The sequence below is a fragment of the Paramisgurnus dabryanus genome, chromosome 13 (assembly GCF_030506205.2).
Source record: "Paramisgurnus dabryanus chromosome 13, PD_genome_1.1, whole genome shotgun sequence".
NCBI lineage: Eukaryota > Metazoa > Chordata > Actinopteri > Cypriniformes > Cobitidae > Paramisgurnus > Paramisgurnus dabryanus.
This window is the reverse complement of record NC_133349.1, coordinates 7427994-7455307: the sequence shown is the minus strand read 5'-3', so window position 1 is coordinate 7455307 and position 27314 is coordinate 7427994. Positions and strand designations below refer to the sequence as shown.

The following is a 27314-nucleotide window of genomic DNA, read 5'->3' as shown; positions in this document are numbered from 1 at the left end:
CCCGCCCACTGATAGCAGCTTACCTGCTGCTGGCCGCTCCACGCACTTACATTTCTATGGCTTTAGCGAGAGTCAATCAGTTCAGTTGGAGACTGAACTAAAGCATCAGAGAATTACACGCGTGGAAATAAAGAGTCGCGTGACAGAAAAACACGATCATGGCATCTTTAAATCTCGGGTTTAATGGAGGTCGAAAAAAAGCAGCAGCGCGAATCAGAGCCGTGGAGAGGAGAAATCTGATCACCGTGTGCAGGTAAAGTCTGCTTATACTTTAATTGTCTGATGTACTGCAACACTGAACGTGCATGCTGATGTCATTGCAAACAAATTCGGGTGTTTTGCAAATTGCTTATAGACCTGTAGAGATGGTGATGAATATGTACGTGCACACTGACTGTAACGCTGATCTGAGATCTGTCGCCTGAGAACATCACGTCATAATTGACAGAAAAGTACTGTGGCAGTACCATGGCACGAACCACCCTTGTCATGAAATTTATATGGTACTCCAAAATACTTAAAAATAGTACACGTCTAAAGGTACTATGGTACATCCCTTACGAAAATGTATATGTTTTTTTTTTTTGTAAAAGTGTAGTTACAATGTTTTTTTTTGTGTGTGTACTGATTACTATTAGCAAAACCATGGTTTTACGTTTAACGTTAACCATGTTTTTCTCATATTTGTTATTATCGATTTGTAGTTTTATTACAAGTGTCATGGTTAAAATAGGGTTACAGTGAGACAATGGTAAATGATCTGTGGTTACTGTGGTTTTATTACAAATACTAAAATTGAGATATGGTTACTGTAATAAAACTGTGGTTAATTCTCTTAAGGGTTGGTGGTACCATGATATACCTACATGATATATCCCAGCCTGGTTTTAGCTTGTGTAGCAGGCTGGTTTAGGAAAGGTTTTGTTAACTCACTGAATTAGACATGCAAAGCAATGAGGTCATATGACAACAATATACAGTATCATGCTAAATTCTTTACTGTTGCATACTGTTTCCCATAGTGCTTTATTAAAAGTTTATAGTATTATGTTGATTATGCAATAAATAGTACACTGAGATTCCAAAAGTTATCTCTATTATTTATTGTATTTCTGCAAAAGCGATGCATTTCCCAACCTGTTGAAGGAAGTGATGTTGGCAGGTACTTCCTCTTCACTGTGGGTTTAATGTATGCATAATGCATATCTCAGTTTTTTAACATTGTATATAGCTGAATGTTATTTATCTGTTGGTAAGTCTGATCAGGCAGCGTCACACAGGGATTGTTTTGAAGCAGGAAAAGCAACACAAATGTCATGCCTATTAAGGGGGCACAACAGGTATCAGCCAATCAAAAAGCTTTGAAGCCCACACCTCAGATAATCAAAGTCATTTTACTGTTTGTGTCTGAGAGAACAGAGGGAAAGATAAGCAGAAATCCATTTGCTATCTTTTATCCTGTGATATCCGAGCCAGAGTTCATTCAGAAATGCATCATCCCAGGTGTTTTTTTTTTTTTTTTTGCTGATAACATGATGACGTTCAGAGAGACTGATGATATTCACGTTTGTGGGTCTGTGTGTGTTTGGTTCCCCAATAGACTTTTCAGTACAATCTAAAAAAGAAAAAATCGCTGGATAATTTTCAACCCAACGTTGGGTCAAAAAGGCACATTTCTTTTTATCAGACTTATATTCTACCGACAAAGCAGTATTTCTGAATGGCCTGAGGCATATAATACATGCCGGCCTGAAAGCATTCGGCTAATATTATTTCACTTTTGATGGAGGTGGTGTTGGGCGGACTCTTATGCCTGCTTCTTTATGTTCACACAACTTTATGTTATATTGCACATGCATAATGTATAGAGATTATAGCTAGCAATGACATTTTTATAATTTCTATATAATATTTCAAAAGTTTATTTATATAAGTGTTATAGTTGTATATGCTACGTTCACAGGATATACATCAGCCCTGTTGTCATAGTATTTTCCATTTGATTTATATTCTATAAATAAAAACTTAATAGTGTTACATGTTTCCAAGTTAATATTGTGACCTTTACCAAACTGATTTAATGTGTCTCTGGGTTATGATATTTCTGTCTGGTTATGTTTGAGTGCTTACTGCTGCACATTGCATCTTATGTATACGAGGGGTTGTTAAAGTGGACATTTCACAAGACTTTTTTTAAGATGTAAATAAATCTTTGGTGTCTCTCTCCAGAGTACGTAAGTGAAGTTTTAGATCAAAACACCATATAGATAATTTATTAAAACATGTTAAAATTGCCACTTTGTGAGCAACCTGAGCAAAAATGTGCCCTTTTTGGGTGTGTCCTTTAAAATGCAAATGAGCTGATCTCTGCACTAAATGGCAGTGCCGTTGCTGGATAGTGCAGATTAAGAGGTGGTATTATCCCCTTCTGACATCACAGGGGGAGCCAAATTTCAATGACCTATTTTTTCACATGCTTACAGAGAATGGTTTACCAAAACTAAGTTACTGGGTTGATCTTTTTACATTTTCTAGGTTGATAGAAGCACTGGGGACCCAATTATAGCACTTAAACATTTTAAACAAAGATTTTCATGATATGTCCCCTTTAAGTTAAGTGAGTTAGTGTGTTTTATGCATCACTAAACATTTTGAACAGTGTGTCACATGACCTCATCATGTTACATGTTTAATTCATAAGAATGTAAGTCATCCATCATGATCTCATACATAAAAATTTGTATTTTGCATTTTTAATCCGATTTTGTGTCAAAGGAGTCAAGAAGGAGATTTAATTGAAATTTAATTGGTATTGTGTTTGCTGAAGAAGGTAACTTTAATCCTTGTTTTTCTCAATGTGTTTTCCAAGTGAAATTATCTCTGAAATGCAGACTGTTGGAGAGACTAATAAAAGCGCACAAGCATGTTATAATAACAGGACAGTTATTTATGCCATAAATACATCTGCCGATACCGTAATAAATGTCTTTACAAAACACATTTTCAAACCTCTCTAGAAGTACATTTAGGCTTGGGTTTAGATTGGTTTGCGCAGATAAGTGGTTAACAACATGTTAACAGTTGTGTGTTTGAGTTCACAGGTTCTCGGTGAAGACTCTTATTGATCGTTCATGTTTTGAAACGATAGATGACACATCTGCTGAGTTCATCAACTTTGTCTCCATTCTGGAACACATTCTGAGCCATAGACTTAAAGGTGAGACGTAAACATCGGGTGTCGTTCTCTAAGTTTGTGCGCGAAAATCATAATGCGCAAAAATATTCTTGTGTACGAAAAAATGCAAGACAACTTGATCCACACAGGCACAATCGGGCGAATGCTATAATCACATACTATAATTATAATACATGTATAACAATATTAGGGTTGTGCAATATCCCAAAATTATTGAAATATCTCAACTGTGCATTTCACGATACAGTAGTTTGCAATTAATGCGATTTAATTTTAATACTTCAAAAAGTAATATATGGTCAAAGTTTTAGGTTGATGCAGATAATATAGTACCTGGTATGTGGATGTAAGTTGGGATATGCATGCGTGTGCAACTGCACATGATAGTGGTGTATTTATTTTATAAATTTTTGTTTATATTGTTCAAATTGTTTGTTAATCCATGGTTCTAAGATTTTTAGAGGAAATTAATTTTAAACATCTTTTCTTACTTTATTTAATTACACTTTATTTTCACCATGAATATAGCCTTAGAAGCTGGTATGGCGTTTAAAAGAATGAAAGAAAGAAAGAAAGAATTGTTTGTTAACATTGTTGAACTTGTTGTGATGCTTTCCTTTCTCTGAAATATAAAGCATGTTGGTTATATAGTACAAAACCGAAATTAAATAGTTTTTAGACAAAGAAATATCATAGCAGATACAGATTAGTATGCTCAATGATATCGCATTTTTCTTCAGTACCGCACAGTACCTAATTAATATAATTTATTGCTAATAAAAAGTATTTCTAAATGGACCCATAATCTATATTTTAAATGATATAATTAAATTATTTCTGATGCAAATTAAGGTCAATATAAAAACAGAAAAAGATGATGAAAGTTAAATCATCCCGCAGGAAATTCTCATATGTACCACAAAGATATAAATATCCCGACACACATACTGTGTCTGTGAAAGTGAATTATCCCAAAAGCCTGTTGTTACACACACACACACACACACACACACACACACACACACAGCCCATTTTAATGAAGCTATGATGTATGCTGCTGAACAATACACACACACCCAGCAGAGTTAATGAGATATAAAAACAGCAGTAAGCATCTCATTTTGGGAAAGAAGAGATCAGACTGGCAGCCTAATACAATCTCTCTCTCTCTCTCTCTCTCTCTCTCTCTCTCTCTCTCTCTCTCTCTCTCTCTCTCTCTCTCTCTCTCTCTCTCTGCGCATGTGTGTGTGTAGTGGGGCGAGCGGAGCGTGCTGGTTAGATTGAGCGTAGGATTTCAAGGTTGTTTTCTGGAAGTATTTTCTAATTTTTCCCTCTCTGGATTAGAATCAATAGTTTTAACAGTAATTGGTTATTAAGCACGGTTAGGCTCGCGGCTGTGTGTCGCGAGCCGCGTGCCGATATGGCCTCAGTCATGTCTCTGCGTAATGGGTGCAGGTGTGTGCCTGAACTTGGCGTCAGTGTCGAAGATGTACTCGTGGTGGTGGGGGAAATTGTCGGATATGACAATATTCTCTCAGCATCACGAATGAATAAAGCTGTTGTCGTGTTTTTAACATCAGAGCAGTTAGTAAGCCAAGTAACTGAAAATGGTTTGTGGATTAAGGAAACGTTTGTGCCCGTGACTCCTCTATCGGCTCCGTCGACTAAAGTCACTATTTCAAACGTACCGCCTTTTGTATCAAATGATACTATCGTTAAAGAATTAACTCGATATGGCAAGATCGCAAGCCCTGTCAGAAACATCCCTTTAGGATGTAAAAGTACGGATCTTAAACACGTTATGTCGTTCAGGCGACAAGTACTAATGTTCCTGACTTCATCAGAACGCACATTGGAGATTTCGTTTCGTGTAAATCACGGAGATGATTCGTATATGGTGTACGCAAGTACCGATAATTTGAGGTGCTTTGAATGCGGACATATAGGCCATAAACGCTTTTCGTGCCCCAATAAGAAAGTGAATGATGAACAACAATTGCCTGCCAACATAACTGAAAGCGGACCATCTCATCATAACGACACTATTGATGCTGTGGAGAATACAGTAACACAAAAAAAACAAGCAACAAAGAAGCAAAGCAAAAGGTCTTTAGAGGAAGTCTACGGGCACAACGAGGTGAGTGAAAGCGATGCTGGTGTGGATGATGAGACTGACAGTAGAGACCAGGCTGGATGTAGTGTTGCTATGCATACAAATGATATAGTTGATGATGGTAATGAAAATGAGACTGTAACTCAAACTGATGTACAAACAGGAGAGCAATACTCAGTAGATGATTTAGATGGACTGTCTCAATGTACTGAGGATAGCATGAGAGATGATGGGCAGTGGTCTGAAGGGTCAGAGATGTCTAAAGTGGTGACAGAAGATTTGTATAGTGTGGCTCAAATTAATGCTTTTTTAGATGAGACCAAAGGTAAAACTACAGAAGTGAGAGAATTTTTCCCAGATTTGGATAAATTTATCTCCTCTGTTACATGGGCAAGAAAAAGTTGCAGCTATGACGAATTATCACAGCAGAAACGTTTTAGACTGAAGAAGCATTTAACTGATATACGGAAAATATGTAAAACTGGAAAAGGGAAAGCGAAGAAAGGAAAATTTAATTAATAATAATGGGCAATACACTTTTCTTCTTGATTGTTCTTTTTCTCCTCTCTTTTCCCCTTATGGAAACCTTACATGTGGGATCTCTAAATGTTAATGGGATGAGGGATAGGAGAAAGGCTGACACGATTCTAGAATTTATCAGGTTGAAAAACCTTGATGTGATTTTCCTACAAGAAACTCACAGTGACGTAAATAATGAAGTTGACTTGAAAATGTGGTGGAGGAATGAATGTGTTTACTCACACGGGACTAATTTAAGTGCAGGAACTGCAATTCTATTTTCCCCAGCCACAAAAGCTAAAGTTCTTTATAAAAAAGAAATTGAACCAGGAAGATGTTTAGCAGTTAAGGTCGATTTAAATGGGGTTTTATTTGTGTTTGTGAACATATATGCACCTAATATAGGGGCTGACAGAATACACATTTTTAATAAGCTGAATGTATTTTTAAGACAACAACAAGAAAGTGAGTTAATATTTCTAGGTGGGGACTGGAACTGTACACTTAACTCCGTACTGGATAGAAACGGAGAAGAACCCCATTTTCAGTCACCCACTGTACTAGCAAATGTTATAAAAACTTTTAATTTTACTGACATATGGAGAGAAAACAATCCCTTGGTAAAACAATACACTTGGGTAAAGGTTCATGATGGAATTATTTCAGCAGCACGCCTTGACAGATTGTATTTATCAAAAAATATGAAAAGTAGAGTTGTACATACAGCTATTGTCCCTACACCTTTTACTGATCACAAACTAATCACTGTCGATTGTAATATGACTGTTAAGAAAAAAAGAAGTGCGTACTGGCACTTTAATGTTAAACTATTGCAAGACAAGGATTTCTGTGATTCTTTTAAACATTTGTGGGAAACTTGGAAAATTGAGAAAGAAAGATATGATAACATTACCCTTTGGTGGGAAGTTGGGAAAGTTCACATAAGAGAATTCTGTATGCAGTATACATCTTACTCAAATGTGTGTTTGAAACGGACTTTAGCATGTCTTGAAAGAGAAATCATTGAGATTGAAAAGAACATGATGGGAGATCCTTCTGTGAATACACATGAGTGGACTGAAAAAAGACTGAAATTGAGCTCGGTTTTAAACGAAAAAGTCAAAAGAACTCTGGTGAGAAATAGATTTTTATCACTAAAAGATATGGACGGTCCCACTTCTTTTTTTTTCAACTTGGAACGCAAGAATGAACAAGTGAATCAAATGTTTAGTCTGAAAAACAACAATGGACAATGCACATCTGATCCTATGGAAATGCGAAGATTAGCTGTGGACTTTTACTCCCATTTATATTCAGCTGAGGACATAGATATTCAAATCCAAAATGAACTCTTACAAGATCTTCCCAGTTTAACTGACGATGATAAACAAGGTTTAGAAGCTGGATTTACATTTGGGGAACTAAGTACTGCGGTAGCGGGACTTTCTTCAGGTCGTACCCCAGGTATTGATGGTCTTCCTGGCGAGTTTTATAAACATTTTTGGTCAATAATTGGAACGGATCTCTTTGAAGTGCTGCAGGAATGTATCCGTACAGGTTTTTTACCTAAAAGTTGCCAACGGGCAATCTTGACTTTACTACCGAAAAAAGGTGATCTTACATTGTTAAAGAGCTGGAGACCTGTGGCTATTCTGTGTTCCGAATATAAACTTTTATCAAAGTGTCTCGCTAATAGACTAAACAAAATACTGTATAAACTTATACATAAGGATCAGTCCTATTGTATAAAAGACAGATGTATCTCTGACAATTTGCATTTAATGCGTGATGTGATTGATTATGCTTTGGGTAACAATATTAATGTGGGAATTTTATCACTCGACCAAGAAAAAGCCTTTGATCGCGTAGATCATGAGTATCTTTTTAAAGTATTGGAGGCTTTTGGTTTTGGGGAGAATTTTATAAATATGGTAAAGTTGTTGTACAATGAGGCCACATGTATGGTAAAGATAGCAGGTGGCCTTAGTGTCCCTGTTAAGGTGCAGAGGGGAATACGACAAGGGTGCCCACTCTCTGGTCAGCTTTATAGTTTAGCTATTGAACCTCTTCTATGCAAATTAAGAGAGAAATTAATGGGATTGAAGGTGCAAGAGTTAAGCTCTAATGACTGTATAAAAGTTTCAGCATATGCCGATGATATTTCTGTTGTTTTAAGAAATGATAAGGATGTTCAGTTTGTAAAAGAGATTTTAGTGAATTATGGTAAAGCTTCTTCTGCCAGAGTAAACTGGGCCAAAAGTGCCGCTTTGTGGTGTGGTTTAGACCACAATATTCCAAACCTTCCAGGTAACTTACAATGGGGAAGAGCTGGTTTTAAGTATTTAGGGGTGTTTTTAGGGACGGAGGACTATATGAGACAGAATTGGGAGGGCTTGGTGGAGAAGGTGTGTGCTCGATTGTCTCACTGGCTTTGGCTGCTACCCCAGTTATCGTATAGGGGAAGAGCTTTGGTCTGCAACAACCTTATAGCCTCATCCCTATGGCATAAAATGAGCATCCTGGAACCGCCTGAAGACTTGGTATCAAGAATTCAGAAACGTTTAATAGACTTTTTCTGGACTGGACAGCACTGGGTAAAAGCACCTGTGTTGTTTTTGCCTAGACAAGAAGGTGGACATGGATTAGTGGATATCAGAAGTAGAATAAAGACCTTCAGACTCCAAACAGCTAAAAGACTTCTATATGGAACAGATGTAAGCTGGTCTGGAGTTGCTTGTGGCCTCCTCAGGAGAGCAGGAGGGATGGGGCTAGACAAACATTTCTTTCTTATGGATATACAAAACGCTAACTTGTCTGGACTGACTTCTTTTTACTATTCAGTGCTGAAAGCCTGGAGGACGTTAAGTATCACAAGAGACACTATGGAGTTGCAAGGACTTTGGTCTAAAGAAGAACCTTTGCTGAACAATTCTATTTTTGACTTAGAGATTTTAAAAACATCCTCAATGAAGAATGCTCTAGTATCTGCAGAAATCACAAAAATTGGACATTTATTGACATCGGAAGGGTGGATGACGGCTGAAATCTTGGCATCTAAGCTTGGGTTCAGATCAATTCGTCTGGTGCAAAGGCTGGTGAAGGAGATCCAGGATTGTTTATCAGCGGATTTTAAATGCTCATTGGATGCTACTCATGAGGATATGAGTTCTGTTTTCCCTGAACTAAGGATATCCCCTGCCATAGAAGGATTTGAAGAAAAAGAGGGGGCCTTGCTGACTTTTAAAATACCTGAACTGGACCTTTTTAGCCAAGCAGGGAAAAAGGCACTGTACATCACTTGTGTGAAAGTTTCACACATTCGTAGCCTGGAAGGGATAAAGGAATCGAAATGGCAGGAGTTCTTAGGACCAGGTTCTTCCCCCAAAGGTAGCTGGAGGACCCTGTACAAACCTCCAATTGAAAAAAGGTCTGGAGACCTTCAGTGGAGAATTGTGCATGGGTTAATAGCTACAAACAGACATAGAGCACACATTGATCCCCAAGTACAGGAGGGTTGTCCGTTTTGCGGAACTACTGAAACTGTTTTTCATTTATTTTTTCAATGTGGGAGGCTTGGGCCATTGCTTTCTCAATTGGAAGAATGGTGTGCAGTTTTAGGAGAGACATTTTCACCTACAATTTTCATTTATGGGCCAAAATATAATAAGAACAGAAAACAGATCCATGTTTTACTTAACTTTTTATTTGGCCAAGCAAAAATGGGAATTTGGGTCTCACGCAAAAGTAAGATTAATAATGATGGGTCAACTGATGTGATGGCAATTCTAAAAGGTTTAATTAAATCAAGGTTAAAAGTGGAATATGCCTATTATAACTTGGTTAAAGACATAGAGACTTTTAATTATATCTGGGGATTCAATCAGTGCATATGTGAAACTGACATCAATGGTTGTTTGCAAATGTACATTTAACTGTGATATCTTGTTGTTGTTGCTATTGTATTTTGTTATTTTGCATAGTTGTTTTTTTAACCACAATGCTCTTAACTCTATTTAATATTTAATTGAACCTCGTTTTTGTAATAAAGGGGATCAAAAGTCAAGTCTCTCTCTCTCTCTCTCTCTCTCTCTCTCTCTCTCTCTCTCTCTCTCTCTCTCTCTCTCTCTCTCTCTCTCTCTCTCTCTCTCTCTCTCTCTCTCTCTCTCTCTCTCTCTCTCTCTCTCTCTCTCTCTCTCTCTCCTCTCTCTCCTCTCTCTCTCTCTCTCTCTCTAATAAAGGGTGCACAGAAGAATTATTAAATTTGTTTACCAAGTAAATTCAGAATGTCTATTGCAAGTAGTAATATACATATAAAATATTGTTAAAATGGCAATATCGAAAGTTATGTGTGTACACAGTTTTTACTATATGGATAGAGGGAAAAATGCATTTTCATTTTTATGCATTTGACAGATGCTTTATCCAAAGTGAGTTATAGTGCATTTGAAGTATATACATTTGTGCTTCGTTGTGAGCCCACAACCTTTGCATTGCTAACACAATGTAAACACCAATACAACAAAATCAGCACTATTTACCTTTTTATATACGTAGATTTTCTGAAACATTTTATTGATGAAAACTGCCACCCACTTAACATACTTAACAATGTTAAAGGGACCATGTTTTTTGAAAATATGCTCATTTTCCAGCTCCCCTAGAGTTAAACATTAGATTTTTACCATTTTGGAATCCATTCAGCTGATCTCCGGGTCTGGCGGTACCACTTTTAGCATAGCTTAGCATAATTCATTGAATCGGATTAGACCATTAGCATCGCACTAAAAAAAATAACCAAAGAGTTTCAATATTTGTCCTATTTAAAACTTGACTCTTCTGTAGTTACATTGTGTACGAAGACTGACGGAAAATTAAAAGTTGCATTTTTCTAGGCAGATATGGCTAGGAACTATACTCTCATTCTGGCGTAATAATCAAGGACTTTGCTGATGTAACATGGCTGCAGCAGGCGTAGTGATATTACGCACTGTCCAAAATTTGTCCCCTTGGTTACTTTCAATAGCAGGGGACTATTTTCAGGTGCTCCGTAATATCATTGCACCTCCTGCAGCCATGTTACAGCAGCAAAATCCTTGATTTTTTGTGTGATGCTAATGGTCTAATCAGATTCAATGAATTATGCTAAGCTATGCTAAAAGTGTTACTGCCAGACCCGGAGATCAGCTGAATGGATTCCAAAACGGTAAAAATCAGTTGTTTATCTCTAGGGGAGCTGGAAAATGAGAATATATTTCAAAAAAGTGAAGTATAATCAACATTTGTAAATTGATAACTTTTAACTTGAATGGAATTATTTACCGAAAGCAAAGTATTATCTGCTTGCTCATGTGATATGTTGTGTGTATACTTGTTTTCTCCGTATAGGTCAGGTCAGTTGGTTTGGCTATGAGAGTCCACGCAGTTTCTGGGATTACATACGTGTAGCGTGTAGTAAAGTACCCCACAGCTGCATCCACAGTATTGAAAACATGGAGAACGTCCGCAGCTCCAAGTCAAAGGTCAGAACACACATGCATACATGCCCATATTGAATCAGATTTGACTTTAAATCAATGATTGATAGCAAAAACTCTTACATGCATCTCATTAAAGACCTTAATAAATAATAAAACACAATCAATATAAATAAACACACACACATCCTGCCAAGCCACACAGACCTGGACTTACCATCCATCTCAGGTAATCTGATCGCTGCTATGACAGATTGCCATGTACATCTGATATGAACATGCATCATGTGTGACAACCAGTGATTAGATTTCATTTACAGTATTTTTTTTTAGGAAACATAAGGATTCAATACTTACACTTCCTCCACTACAAATGAATGATTCTTATGACATCATTCTGCACTTCAGCTTCTCACTAAATTTCAGGTTGAAAGATAAAAACATTTTTGACTATTTTAAATGAAAGAGAGGCCACTCAATTTATCCCGCCCCAATTTCCTGTTTCATTTGAAGTTACATTTCAAGGCTCTTCAGTGGGTCTTTAAGTCTTGACATTATTTTGGCATGTGAAGGAAGGAGGAGGCGGCTTTCTGCTGTTGTCTGGCTTGCATCAAGATGCATTATCCACTATAAATGCGATGCGGTCAATTGTGCATCTCTAACATGGTTTGAATGATCCGATCGCATAAAGTTTTGGACCGCATTCACGCTCCTGTTTAGTGCAGTCTGAGACGGATGTTAAAACCAGCTTATGTCCTCTCACTGCTTCTGTGGTTGACTGGTAAGAGGCCTCTCTCCCTATCTCTTTCTCTCAGGGTCGTGCCTGGATCAGGGTAGCGTTAATGGAGAAACGTTTGTCTGAATACATTTCTGCAGCTCTGAAAGACTTCAAAATTACCAGGTATCTGCACTTGGTTACATACGGCAAATACTAAATCCAAGCAAGGCTGTAAGGTTAAAGGAAAACACCACAGTTTTTTCAATATTTCGCGATGTTCTTACCCCAGCTTAGACGAATTAATACATACCTATCTTTATTCAATGCGTGCACTTAATCTTTATACAGCGCGTTGTGAATGTCTTAGCATTTAGCTTAGCCCCATTCATTCCTTAGGATCCAAACAGGGATGAATTTAGAAGCCACACTGCAAAAAATTATTTTCAAGAAAAAAATGTCTTAGTATTTTTGTCTTGTTTTCAGTAAAAATATCTAAAAATTCTTAAATAAAGATGCTTTTTCTTGATAAGCAAAACGACCCAAGAAAATAAGTCTAGTTTTTAGACCAAAAATATCAAATTTAAGGGATTTTGTGCATAAAACAATAAAAAAAAATCTGACAGTGGGATAAGCAAAAAAATTTTTCTTAAACACTAAATTCAAGAAAAATTCAAGAAAAATTAGCTTACCCCATTGGCAGATTTTTTTTTGCTTGTTTTATGCACAAAACCACTTAAATTTGATATTTTTGGTCTAAAAACTAGACTTATTTTCTTGGGTCGTTTTGCTCATCAAGAAAAAGCATCTTAATTTAAGAATTTTTAGATATTTTTTACTGAAAACAAGACAAAAATACTAAGAAATTGAAAGTGCACCAAACACTTCCATGTTTCCCCTATTTAAAGACTGTTACATGAGTATTTACACGAGCAAGTATGGTGGCACAAAATAAAACGTGGCGATTTTTTTAAGCGGATAAAATTAGATCTATATTGTATGGCGGAAGAGCACTAAGTTTACAGCACTTCGACCTCCGGCGCAGTAATATTGACGAACGTTTGAGCAAGAGGGGGAGTAGTCAGGAGTGATGATGTTACTGCGCATCGAGGTCGAAGTGCTGCAAACTAAGTGCTCTTCTGCCATACAATATAGTTCTCATTTTTTATCCGCTTAAAAATTGTCACGTTTTATTTTGTGCCACCATACTTACTCGTGTAACTACTCATGTAAAAGTCTTTAAATAGGGAAAACATGGAAGTGTTTGGTGGCTTCTAAATTCATCCCTGTTTGGATCCTAAGGAATGAATGGGGCTAGGCTAAATGCTAACACATTCACAGCGCGTTGTACAAAGATTAAGTGCACGCATTGAAAAAAGATAGGGATGTATTAATTAGTCTAAGTTGAGGCAAGAACATAGTAAAATATTGAAAAAATGTGGTGTTTTCCTTTACGACTAAACTCCTTAAAGATCTTGTTTTGGTAGGGCAAACCGTTTGGAAGTTAGTTTGATAAATAATGTTGTGTCATTAACTATGTCTCAAAAAACCCAATTTAGTATTTACAAATGATTGAAAAAATCATGCAAATTCATTTTTCGAAAGGTGTAAGAACTCAGAAATACAGATGTTTGTAATCCCGGCTTGCATCAGATCTGTTTTCAGGATGTGTATTAAAGATTAGTTCTGTGTTTGTTTATCAGGAGGTTCTATGATGAAGGGGCGGTAGTTCTGGCTGAAGAGGCGGGGCTTCTGGCGGATACTCTGATTGGTCTAAATGCCATTGACTTCAGGTACATGTTCACTCATTTCCTATCCGTAGGGTGCCGGTGACATTCAGCGGGGGCGGGATGTTGATCAGTCGTTAGCGCTTTATAAACACCTGCTGACATAAGCCACCTACAGTCCTGTACACACATTTATTTCATAGCATCCCATAATACTCTCACAGTGGCATTCTTCTCATAAAAAGTGCATGCATTGATTTTCAGCTTCTGCCTGAAAGGGGAGGGGCTTGATGAGAGCTGTCCAGTCGTCATTGACTACACACCGTACCTTAAATTCACACAAACGTGAGTGTCAAACACACATCTCCACACATCTTCAGGCCTGTTAATGCATCTGTTAATTCAGACTGTGGGATGTGTCAGATCTGACAGCATCAGCAGCGATGAAGAGGAGATGAGGACGCTGGGCAGCAGTGGAAGTGAAGCAGGAACTCCTGAAACCTATTTGGCAGCAAATCTCTTGGCCGATCAGAGCAGCTGGTACAGCAAGAGTAAAAGACTAGAGCAGAAATACAGAGTCGTGCTCGAGCAAAAGGTGAGAGGGTTACAAATGTAATTTTTTTGTCAGTCTTAGTACACGATGTGACTCGGAAGGGTCAAGTTTTTTAATAAGAAAAATATCTAAACTCTTTGGTCATTTTTGAGCGCGAAGCTAATGGTCTAATCAGATTCAATGGATTGTGCTAAGCTATGTGGTACCGCCAGACCCGGAGATCAGCTGAATGGATTCCAAAACGGTAAAAATCAAATGTTTCATTCTAGGGGAGCTGGAAAATGAGCATATTTTCAAAAAAATTTAATTTGTCAAGATTTTTTTTCTTAACCCATTAATTTGTTTTTGCTCGTTTTTTGCACAAATTCACTTAATTTTCTTATTTTATGTCTAAAAACTATACTTAATTTCTTATGTCATTTTCCTCATCAAGAAAATGCATCTTAATTTAAGAATATTTAGTTATTTTAACAAAAATAAATACAAGACAAAAATACTGAGAAAGTAATTTTTTGCAGTGCAAAACCAAGTTGTTTTAACTTCATGCTGCATTTTTTTCACAGTGTATAGTGGACATTATCAAGTGTATTAAAGGAATATTCCATTTTCTTAAAAGAAAAATCCAGATAATTTACTCACCACCTTGTAATCCAAAATGTTGATGTCTTTCTTTGTTCAGTCGAGAAGAAATTATGTTTTTTGAGGAAAACATTGCAGGATTTTTCTCATTTTAATGGACTTTAATAGACACCAACAATTAACACTTAAATCAACACGTAACAGTTTTTTTCAACGGAGTTTCAAAGGACTCTAAACGATCCCAAACGAGGCATAAGGGTCTTATCTAACGAAACGATTTTCATTTTTGACAATAAAAATAACAAATATACACTTTTAAACCACAACTTCTCGTCTAGGTCCGGTCCAGCGCGACCTAACGTAAATGCGTAGTGACGAAGGGAGGTCACGTGTTACATATATAAAACGCACATTTGCGGACCATTGTAAACAATAAACTGACACAAAGACATTAATTAGTATCATTCGACATACAACAACGTAGGAACGGTCCTCTTTCAACACGCTTGTAAACACTGGGGCGGAGTTTCGCGTTCGTCCTCTGTGACCTCTTGACGTCATGACGTATTGCGTGGGGTCACGCTGAGGCATCACGACCGGATCTGGATGAGAAATTGTGCTTTAAAAGTGTATATTTGTTATTTTTATTGTCAAAAATGACAATCGTTTTGCTAGATAAGACCCTTATGCCTCGTTTGGGATCGTTTATAGTCCTTTGAAACTTCGTTGAATAAAACTGTTACGTGTTGATTTAAGTGTTAATTGTTGGTGTCTATTAAAGACTGAACAAAGAAAGACATCAACATTTTGGATGACCTGGTGGTGAGTAAATTATCTGGATTTTTCTTTTAAGAAAATGGAATATTTTCTTTAAGGGATAGCGGACTATTTCGGGCACTGCCCAGGTGTGAACGATGACATGCCATGATATGGAAAAATGTTATTGCTCAGCCATTTTAGGAGCAAAGAAATCTTTTGTTTCTTAGTTTGATGTAGTGACTATATCACCATATAAATTGCATATCAGAATCTATTGGTTTATACAATCATGTCGTATGGTGTAGTGTTACGATACAATTGTACCCCCAGCCTTGATTCCGGTTGTGTGTGTTTAGGGTTATCTGGAGGAGCTGGTACGTCTAAGGGAAGCTCAGCTGTCGGAGTCTGAATCTCAGAAGAAATCTCTCCTGAAGCGGCTCGAAGACACGGAATTCACACACAAATCTGAGAAAGAGCAATTGGAGATCATCATACTGGAGCTTCAGGATCAACTGTAAGACACTGGAAAACAATTATGCTGATGAAAATATCAAAACACTCTGTTTTATGGTCATGAAAATGTGCTGTATTGCATTATGGGATTTTTTGTTTCTAGTTCTACTTCTTCATTTACTTTACTTATTTAGCTGACGCTTTTATCCAAAGCGACTTACAATTGCCATATATGTCAGAGGTCAAACGCCTCTGGAGCAACTAGGGGTTAAGTGTCTTGCTCAAGCCGCCTTTCCACTGCACACGACATACGGAAACAACAGTCGGAGTTCTCCCTCTAGTGGCAGTCGTAATGAAGTTTCAGTTTAATCGTATATGGAAGAAGCTCATTCCAGCGCAAGAGGCTTCATTCTAATATGTTTACCATGGTGGAATAAATAAATGAATGCAAATAAATGAAACGATAAACAGCTATGCATAAATGACAAAGATTGACAATATTTTTTGGAGAGAACATATGAAGACAAGATTAAAATAATGACATACAAATTAAATTAATAATGTTTTTATTATTAGTAATCAAAAGTTTTTTTTTAAAGGATTCAATTGTCACTAATAAAGTTAAACAAAAAGGATTAATAATTTTTACCTCACACACAGTTTATGATTGGAATACAATGAAAGTCATCACTTCCGGTCGGCATGTCGCATGCGGTTTAGTCGCACAAGTATTAAAGTCCCAATGAAATCAAAACTGACAATTCTTATTTTTGATGTAATATTGCAGTGTTTATTATAAACAGTTTATCTCTGTATGTCAAATTGTTTTTTATTTATGTGGCATCATAAACTTTCATCAAAATCTGTAAATGTACTTCCTCCCTCTTGTGGCGATCCTTTTCTGATGATGTAATCCGTTAACTCCGCCCCCTTCAACTGTCAGTCTGATGCCGGTTCCATTTCTGAATGAAACGCCTACTTTTATATATCCAAACAAAGCACAGTGGACACGCACACTATTTCTCACATGATATTCTGTTTCACTCGGAAATATGTCACAACCGATGGTCAACCATTCCGATCTCTCTGATGAAGCTTATGCGGAAGTGACTTAAATTGCAATTCATCGACTGGCCACTAGAGGCTGCCGCTGGCTCCAAAAGGGAGTCAATTCCCATAGACCTTCATGTTAAAATGCAGAAAATAATGTTTACAGCCTGGTACAAAAAGTGTTTTTGGTCTATATACCTTGCTAAGTTTGCCCTTCATGACAAGTGTGAGGGGGGTGAATTTTTTGTAACACATCCTTTTAATTATATTAAGCCTTAAAGTTCTGCATAATTAAGGGCGTGGACACTTGAGTGACAGGTGAACTCCATGTCACTACCTTTGAGCTAGGTGGGCGTGGTTTCAACAACGAGCCACCTCAGCTTCTCCCATGTCCCGTCTCTTTACCCATTTTCGGTTATTTGCGAGTGATGCGCTGTGACACGTGGCCAAGATGGCGTCGGCATGCACCGCCTACTTTAAAGGAATAGTCCATTTTCTTAAAAGAAAAATCCAGATAATTTACTCACCACCATGTCATTCAAAATGTTGATGTCTTTCTTTGTTCAGTCGAGAAGAAATTATGTTTTTTGAGGAAAACATTTCAGGATTTTTCTCATTTTAATGGACTTTAATAGAGCCCAACTTTTAATACTTAAAGTCAACACTTAACAGTTTTTTTCAACGGAGTTTCAAAGGACTCTAAACGATCCCAAACGAGGCATAAGGGTCTTATCTAGCAAAACGGTTGTCATTTTAAATATGCACTTTAAACCACAACTTCTCGTCTAGATCCGGTCGTGATGCGTCAGCGTGACCCCACGCAATACGTCATGACGTCAAGAGGTCACAGAGGACGAAAGCGAAACTCCACCCAGTGTTTACAAGTGTTTTGAAAGAGGACCGTTCCTATGTTGTTGTATGTCAACTGATACAAATTAATGTCTTTGTGTCAGTTTATTGTTTAAAATGGTCCGCAAATGTGCGTTTTATATATGTAACACGTGACCTCTCTACGTCACTGCGCATTTACGTTAGGTCACGCTGGACCGGATCTAGATGAAAAGTTGTGGTTTAAAAGAGCATCTTTTTTATTTTTCTTGTCAAAAATGACAATCGTTTCGCTAGCTAAGACCCTTATGCCTCGTTTGGGATCATTTATATTCCTTTGAAACGTTGAAAAAACTGTTAAGTGTTGAGTTAAGTATTAAATGTTGGGCTCTATTAAAGTCCATTAAAATGAGAAAAATCCTGCAATGTTTTCCTCAAAAAACATAATTTCTTCTTGACTGAACAAAAAAAAGACATCAACATTTTGGATGACATGGTGGTGAGTAAATGATCTGGATTTTTCTTTTAAGAAAATGAAATATTCTTTTAAGCTTAAAAAAGCTCTTCACAAACCTATGGGTGACGTCACGGACACTACATCCATATTTTTTACAGTCTATGGTCACAACACGGAAGTAAAGTCAATCACGACTTCCGGTTCATGGGGACTTTAACGTTGATGTTCATAATTTTAAAAATTATATTGAGACTTTCGCTTGGATTTCACAGACAGGTTCACATTTGTCATAAGAGCTAACTAAATATTTATAGCCAAGTTGCAAAAATTTAAAACAAACAGCTAATGTGGAAGTGAAATGCAGAAAACAGATAATTTTATGTGTTTGAGTAAAAGCATTTTCTGTGGCTATAAAATCTCAATACAGATGATGTCTGATGAAGTCGACAGGTTTTGTCTTCTCATTCTGTCAGACTGAAGTTCATGGTTCATCTGAGCACCAGAGAGCTGTCTGCTTGAAGAGACGTCATCGCCTAAACCAGAGGAGCGTTGCTATGGCAACGGAGGCAAATAAGTTAATGGATAATTGCAGCAGGAGGAACTGATGGAAGGAAAAATCCTTGTTTTTTGGGATGCTCTCACGGTTCCTCATTTGTAAGCCACTTTGTATAAAAGCGTCTGCTAAATGAATAAATGCAAAAGTATGTGCTAGCTCCGCCAGCACCAGCCGTGATGACGCATGTTCTTGCAAAAAGCAAAAAATTACAGCAGAGCAAATTCTGGTGTAATCTGAGGAGCTAGAAGCTGGTCTTCATGCACGTCAAGCTGTTTGTGTATCTCTGTATCGATTGCAACATCCATGCATGAATCAATATGAAGGGGCGTGTATGATCTCTGACTGCGTGTGTGATTTACAATGAGTGATTTCCAGCTGAGTGGGCAGTTTTAAAACCTGATTGCTGAGGTGAAGGCAATTTGTTTGTAAGAAAAACAAATAAAGGCACCATATGTAATTTTCTCCACTAGAGGTCACTATAGAACAACAACGGTGTAGCTCGATAACGCTGTGAAAGTGGAGTTGTAGTCTTTACCTTCTGACAGGACAAGTCATGTTAATTTCATAAATTCATTTCAGACCTCCATCTGCACTGTTATGTGTTATTTTTTTTGTTTTTAGTAAATCTGGACTTATGAGAAACATATTAAAATACACTCCCCACCCTATTTGTTTGTCTTCAGATCTTGTCACAGTAAGGCACACATGTAAGCTTTTTTATGGCCTTGTCTACAAAACATCCCCATGTTCTTATATCTGCATCTCAGTCTCTCTTTTTAAATATTTGTTCATCCAGAACGGTGATGAAGAACCATGACCTGCGCTCCAGACAGGAGCTTACCGCTCACTTGACAAATCAGTGGCCCTCACCTGCTGCCTTGGATACAAACGCTGTTGCCTTGGATACGATCCTGTACAGGAAACGCACAGGACCATGGGAGGAGTATGTGCTTCCTGTTTTCAACGTCTGTATATGTATCTTTTCAACATACTTACCTAGAACGAAATATGTGCAGCTTTACCCCACAGCTTATCCACTATTGGATTTCAATCAAGTTGGGTTCGGTCAGCAAAAACCAACAGTTAGTTTGAGCTGATTAATCATCTAAAAGCTGAACAAGCTTTCCATTGATGTATGTTTTGTTAGGATTGGACAAATGATTGGCCGAAATATTTGAAAATCTGGAATCTGAGGTTGCAAAAATTCTAAATATTGAGAAAATCTTGGTTTACAAGTTTAAAGTTGTCCAAATGAAGTCTTTAGGAACACATATTACTAATGATAAATACATTTTATATATTTATGGTAGAACATTTACAAAATATCTTTACTTAATATTCTAAAGATTTTGGGCATAAAATAACAATAATAATACTGACCCATACAATGTTTTTTGGCTATTGCTATAAATATACCTACTTATTCCTGGTTTTGTGGTCGAGGGTCACATGTGCATTTGGCTTATGCTTTTATCTAAAGTGACTGACAGCACATTATAAGGCATGCAGTTTATCGTGTGTTGCACGGGAATCGACCCATTAACTTTTGTGCTGCTATAGCAATGATCTAGCACTGAACTTACAGTGTGACCCTGGATCACAAAAACAGTCATATGGGTTTATTCTAGGGCTGTGAAAGAAACAGTATGTAGGAAATGTATATCAATTAATCATAAAATGGCCCTGATATGTCACTAGACATTAAGAAATCATTTTCATTTCAAATACTTATATTACTCAGAACAGTGGTCTGTATAAATATTTTATATATATTGTCATTTAAAAAGTGGAGTTGCAGCCCTCAACTGATGTTTATGTTGTCATTTTGTGTATTGGCCACCAGTTGTGTAATTGCAGTATCAGTTCTAGCCACAAGTTTTGTGATTGCAGTACCAGTTTTGGCCACAATCCTACATACTGTTCCTTTAATTTGTAATTAATCGCAAATTAATCTCACTAGGGATGCACCGAATCCAGATTTTTTGGGTTCAGCCGAATACCAAATCCACTGTTTAAGATTCAGCCGAAACCGAATACCGAATCCTACTCGAATCCTTATTCCATTAACACAGTAAAACACATGAATGAATTAAACAACGTCCACAGCCGTGTATTTTTCATTTTGTTCGATTTTAACTGTAAAAAAGGATAGGCAACATTATGCCAGGATGACAAGTGGGAAAAACTATTTGACAATTACCATAAGCCTATGCATAATGAAAGCGATGCAGTGTATGCGCTAGTTTTTTCCAGGTGCGTCCACGAAATGTGAACCGCCCCTAAGGCTCACCGAAAAAAATGCTTATCTCCACATCAGCACCCGATGTGTGTCAACCAGCGTAGCGCAAGCCTAGGGTTTGGTGGAAAAAAATCGTAAGATTCTGCCGAACCCCGTCAAAAAGCCCAGTATTCGGCCGAATCCAAATCTGAATCCTGGATTCGGTGCATCCCTAAATCTCACATTTTTATCTGTTCTAAATTTACCTAAATGTAACACTTTTCAAGTTTTTAATGCTCTAATCAACATGGATTTGGACAAATATATATGCTATATGCAAATGTATGTTAACAACAGCCTGTTTACATTTTCAACAGAACCATCAGCCATAGTTTTATATATGATTTTTCCTTTAGAAGACCTTCTTTTTCCATTTCTGTTTGCTGCTGCATCATTTGTGACCTGTGCTGGCAAATTGAGTTGGGATGAGCAAATTTTCAAAAATTAGTTATTTATATTTTAACATTCTCTATTAAAAAACTTCAAAGCAATGCATGATTTGTTGGAATCTGACAAAACATGACAGAACTACACCTGTTTACGCAAAGCAAAAACAATATCAATGTTAAATATGTTTTTCTTTTATTGTTTAATTTTGACATTGAGACAGACTTCTTTAAGATACTGTATGCTAATGCAAGGGTTTAATATAATGTTACAAAACAGATACTTTTCCTCAACAGTTAATTAACCAAACATTCACTTCATATATAACAGATAATAGGTCCTACTTGCGTGAATTCTTGTCAAAACAGATATTTTTAAAACTGTAATTTTGTGTAGATGTCTAAATATATCGAGGTCGTGCACTCGCATGTTTGTGTGCATGCGCTTCAGACGTCAGCGTCAGGAATATCGCTTTTGAGTCTTGTCTCTCTTAATAACTCTGTTAACATCAATCAGGTCCCGAACTTTATCTCTCTTAATAATTATTTTAACATCAAGCAAGTCCTGCAGTCTATTTTCTATCATTTCTGCATGCTTTAAAAATGAAACTAAAATATGAGCAAGTGAAAGAAGACCCATCTTTGCTTTAGATTATGGATTTGGGAAGGTACACTTCTCAGGAAACGTACAGATAAAGATAATTTTAGATGTTTAATGACCATTTAGAGTATTGGATTCGCTAGACGAGAGCTTAATGTTCTTATTTTTATGAAAACCTCTGACTCATCCAGACAGCACGGGTCACTTGCTGCACCTCAATTCATCCAGCTGTGGGCTAGACTAAGGGTCAAACAGAAATTGCGTGTTGCATTAATCGCAAGTTAATTAAATTAGTGGCGTTAAAATGAATTTGCGTTAACGCGTTAATTTTAAAAGCCTTAGTTAATTTATGAGCTGAAATTTGAATAAATAAGCTTTTTATTGATGTATGGTTTGTTAGGATGCGACAATATTTGGCTGAGATACAAATATTTAAAATTTGGAATCTGAGGGTGCAAAAAAATTAAATATTGAGAAATTCGCCTTTAAAGTTGGCCCGTTTAAGTACTTGGCAACACATATTCCTAATGATAAATAAATTTTTTAAATATTTACGGTAGGAAGTTAACAAAATATCTTTATGGAACATGATCTTTACTTTGGCATAAAAATATTGATAATTTTGACCCATACAATGTATTGTTGGCTACTGCTGCAAATATACCCGTGTGACTTATGACTGGTTTTGTGGTCCAGAATCAGAATATATTTTAATTTCTCCACATGTTATTGCTTATCACAGTAATAATCCTAAGGTTCTTAAAATGTAAAGTTTATTCCTCATTTTAGGTCGAATGCAACATGTTTTTGGTTTTATAAAACTTGTTTGTGTGTCCACAGAAAGAGCTTCCCGAGTTTAGAGCAGCTTTCTACAGATATGAGTCTATCTCAGACCTCTCTGGATCCAGCACAGCTCAACACGCACAGTCTGGACAGCAAGACAGGACTCGCACAGTGGCAAGGTTTGTGATGCGTGCTATGAGTCAGCTCTGATGACATCATCATTCTTTGATAACTGACTTCATTACAGATGATGTCATTCTCTTCATAACCCTAGAGATAAGGCATCAGCAGCATCCTTCTTTATCTGCTCACGTGAATCACCTGTAAACATATCTGGGTCATATTTTACCCTAAAATCTAATTACATTTTGTATCAAGAAAATGTAATCTGTTCTGAACCTCCAAGATTTATTTTGTAACATGACGCACACTATTTCCAGATACTTATTACCACATTTTTGGATATTTAATTTTTGATAAATCTTTATTTGGATTACCATACTGTAATACAGTGTTTTACACTGCTTAGCTACAGGAACCCTGCTTTATGTTGTTTAGATGTTGTATCTTTATCTCTCTTTTAATAGGTTCACGGATGGCATTTAAAGATTTTTGCATGCGAGATCTTGATGTTTTCATACTCCACTAACGTGTGAGTGTGTGGTTGTGTTTTCACAGGGAAAGAAGATACTCCGTCGCTTAGGGGTTTGTGTGGCTCATTGACCTCAATGGCTAGTTACAAATCTCTCGCTAGCCTAAAGTCCAGTGAGTATCTGGCCAGTCCCACGACAGACATGACCAGTCCTGGACTTACTCCATCCTGAAAACATATGGACATTGTATATATACATACACCTGGCTGACACATTCATGCATACACAATGTCCTGCTTGAGAAACCATGACCAAACTACACCACCATCTTCTTGCCGGACAAGGTGTCGCATCAGGTCTGTCCTGATCAGTTTTAGTCTTATTTAATTTGTGTCATTGAAGTTCATTATTGTTTATCGACTTCATCACACACACAGTACTGTTTATTTAGTGAATCACAATGAATGACTCAGGACATCAGCTTTTGTAAACCAGCCCAGATTTCAATGCCAAATAAGTGTTTGGATTCAGCCCCAGCTAAATTTTGATTTTGACTTAAATTTTGTCCTATAGATACATTTAAAGTCAATTTGCTATTAATTTATAAATTCAAATATTGATTTATTTGTTAGTAAAAATATCCCAACAATCATTTATTCTGAGATTGGTTGCCTTAACAGATGCTCTCAGTGATGTCAATTTAGCAATGTGGTTTCTAAAAATGGTATCATTTTATTGTACAATTTTTTTGTCACACATTACATGTACTTACTATTACTAGTAATAGCAGTAAATCATTAATGCAACTAACCCTAAACTAAAATCCTAATGCTGCTTTAAGACCTGCCGCGGTAGAGGCGTCAAGCACGAGTGATTTCAATGTTAAGTCAATGTAAAGATGTGTTGATGTGCGTCTGGAGGTCTTGCGGCGCGAATGAGGCGTTTAGCGCGGAGCGAATTGAGCATTGCCGCGGTAAACGCGCAAGTTTAAAAATTTGAACTTTGTCGGAAAAACGCGCCGCATTAACCAATCAGGAGCTTGCTCTAGTAGTGACTTAATTACAGAAGCCCCTCCCATGATGCAAATATTCGCGTGGATGTCTCGATAACTAGAATTTCACACGCGTCTTTCACGCGTGAATGAAGGGAGTAAACTCAAAATGTTTAAGCTACAAACAAGACGCGGTAGACGCGAATTTGGCGCCTAATGCCGAGTTCAGACTGCATGATTTTCAAACTAGTCGGGTCACCTGTGTGATTATCTGGGGTAGCGTTCAGTCGCTGCTGTTGCAAACTGCATGATGGATTGGCGACAGGGGTTTTCATACTGCATGACTTTACCGTAAGAAGAATCGCCGATAACTTTGTCCCGGTCCGCAAACTACGTCTCACAACCAAACGCACACGAGAAGTAACCCTAATGCTACGTTCACACCAAATGCGGGACATCGCGTTACTCGCTGTAGATTACTAGTGGGATTTAACTTCGTGTCATGCGAATTTTTCACTTGAGTTGAATATTTTAGATGCGTTTGAGGCGAATAGTGCATGTTTTAGCGGTAAACGCGCTGCCCACATCGCGTCATTCGCATCGCCCCATGCGAGGACGCATCTGATCGCGTCTTTGCATTGACTTTGTATGTAATCATCTTGTGCAAATCGTTGAACTCGCATCTGGTGTAAACCCACAGTAATTCTATACCTTAAAAATGTAAGTTACCTGATTGCCTTAAAATTTTTTGTTAAATCAACTTATCAAAATATTAGTTGACTCAAAAAGTCCTATAAAAATTTGCGTTAAATAAATAAAAAACTAACTAACTTTTTTTTTTTGTTGAACCGACAATTTTTTTTACAGTGTAAGTATCTGTTATTTAATTGTTATTGCTCAATACTTAAACATATAATTACAAAGTAACAGTGACAAAATAAAGTGTAACCAAAAGATTAAAGCAAGCAAGAGAGTAAAATTTACACCAAAAAAGTTTTAAACTGAAAGCTTAGTCTAATTCATGGAGGCCAAATCTTTATATAAAGGATAATATCAGCTGGTCATTATGCAGAAAATCTTGTATCATCCTGAAAAGGTTTATGTTGCGATAATGACCACCAGGTCTACATTACATTATGCAGATTGATACATGGCTGTTTACTCGATAAATAAATAAATAAACACAAAATATTGATTCGAGTTGAAGAGTAAGAGGTGGGGTGACAATGGGAGACATAAATATAGCACAGCTACAGCATGAATCAGCACAACAGGATAGTGGTCTATTAAATAGTTTAGCAGTCATTTTTCAAAAATGTTAAACCTCAGAATGCTGTTATTGACCAATCAGAACCGAGTATTCCCGAGATCCATGAAATAAATAATTTGATGTTAATTTAGTCCCATAATTTGATCATGAAACGTGTTTTAAAATTTTTAAATTTTCTTTTTATACATCAAAGGCATTTTTTTACTATAGATTGAACCCTAATGATTTTAAATAGTCTTAAAGGATGTGTTTAACAAACATTTGCTTTTTCACCTTTTCCAGTTTGTTTTGCCTTAATTGACACTCAGTTCTCTGCTGTGTTGTATGTAAATGTTCATACTTTTTAAAAAAAGAGTTTTAGGATTCACTCGGTATTCAGAAATCTTGCCCTCTTACGTGGAGTGCTCATGCATATTTATGATTCTGATTTACATACTCGCGCTCATCACTACATATTCATCAAACACAGGGTATTAGTTGTGCATATTTTCCCACTGTCATTCAGATAGTGGCTAATGTGCATACAATATAAAAACAAAAATACTTTAGACTGGAATTTATTTTTTCTTTGATTTATAAGTAAATAAAAATATTTTTATTAATCAAAATAGAATGTTGACAAGTACGAAGTATTATTAGTACAATTTATGAACTACTAGTTTATGAGGCATGCAAGTAGGCCATTAACAATATAATAATTTAACATTCAGAAATATGTATGGTTATTCATTATATTGCATAATTGCATTCCAGATTCAAGTGCATATGCAGAATACCTATTAGTTTCATTACTGAAACAGTCTTGTTGGTATTGTATGTTGTCTTGCATCTTTGTTCTTAATGTTTAAGAATGTCTTGTCTGCCAGTGTGCGATTTATTTCTGTACCACACCAATGTGTTTAACATGTAAAACGCATGTTTTACACTGTTCAGAGGCCAGTTCTCAGTGCTTTATATGAAAATGTTTTTTTAATTTCTTAGTACTGCCTGATGTAAAATGTGCAATGAATGTGTGTAGGAATGAAGGAATCCAGTTGAGTACATTAATATGTTTTCGTGTTTTGCTGACATTGTTTTAGCCTTTTAAGGATTAAGTTGGCTTTTTTTAAATCATACTGCTTCAATTCAATGCCTTTACTGACATTTTTTTTAATATGTTGTCCTTATGGCTTTCTTAAATCAGATGTGGTGATTAAGCTTCATTTGTCAAAGTCAAACTTTCTGTTGTTATAGTGTGACAGAAATAAATGCTGTAAGCACAATGAAGGCACACTGAGATGAATATCATATATTCAGTATCATTTAGCTTTAATTTATTCTGTGATATTTAATTTTAATCATCATGTTTTTTCAATAAATGAAAATGTAATTCAGATCTTGGCTGAATGCTGTTTTTGTCTCATTCTTTAAAACAACTAAATACAGGTTTTTTT

General features: G+C 36.7%; 1 protein-coding gene across 1 annotated transcript; it reads left to right on the top strand.

Moving 5' to 3' along the window:
• On the top strand, positions 1 to 27254 carry rundc3b (RUN domain containing 3b). Its single transcript, XM_065298665.2, has 11 exons — positions 1 to 253; positions 3102 to 3217; positions 11214 to 11347; positions 12118 to 12203; positions 13721 to 13810; positions 14009 to 14089; positions 14168 to 14339; positions 15992 to 16149; positions 19776 to 19922; positions 23085 to 23206; positions 23706 to 27254. Exons 1-11 carry the CDS (start codon positions 159 to 161, stop codon positions 23849 to 23851), a joined length of 1347 nt encoding a protein of 448 aa, XP_065154737.1. The 5' UTR covers positions 1 to 158; the 3' UTR covers positions 23852 to 27254.
• Positions 27255 to 27314: the final 60 nt, after the last annotated feature.

Bases quoted from the DNA above. Each gene is read 5' to 3' on its own strand.
- rundc3b (XM_065298665.2), top strand. From the start codon at position 159: ATGGCATCTTTAAATCTCGGGTTTAATGGAGGTCGAAAAAAAGCAGCA. The intron at 12,204-13,720 runs GTATCTGCACTT...TTTGTTTATCAG, and splicing joins AAAGACTTCAAAATTACCAG to GAGGTTCTATGATGAAGGGG. The intron at 19,923-23,084 runs GTATGTGCTTCC...GTGTGTCCACAG, and splicing joins CGCACAGGACCATGGGAGGA to AAAGAGCTTCCCGAGTTTAG.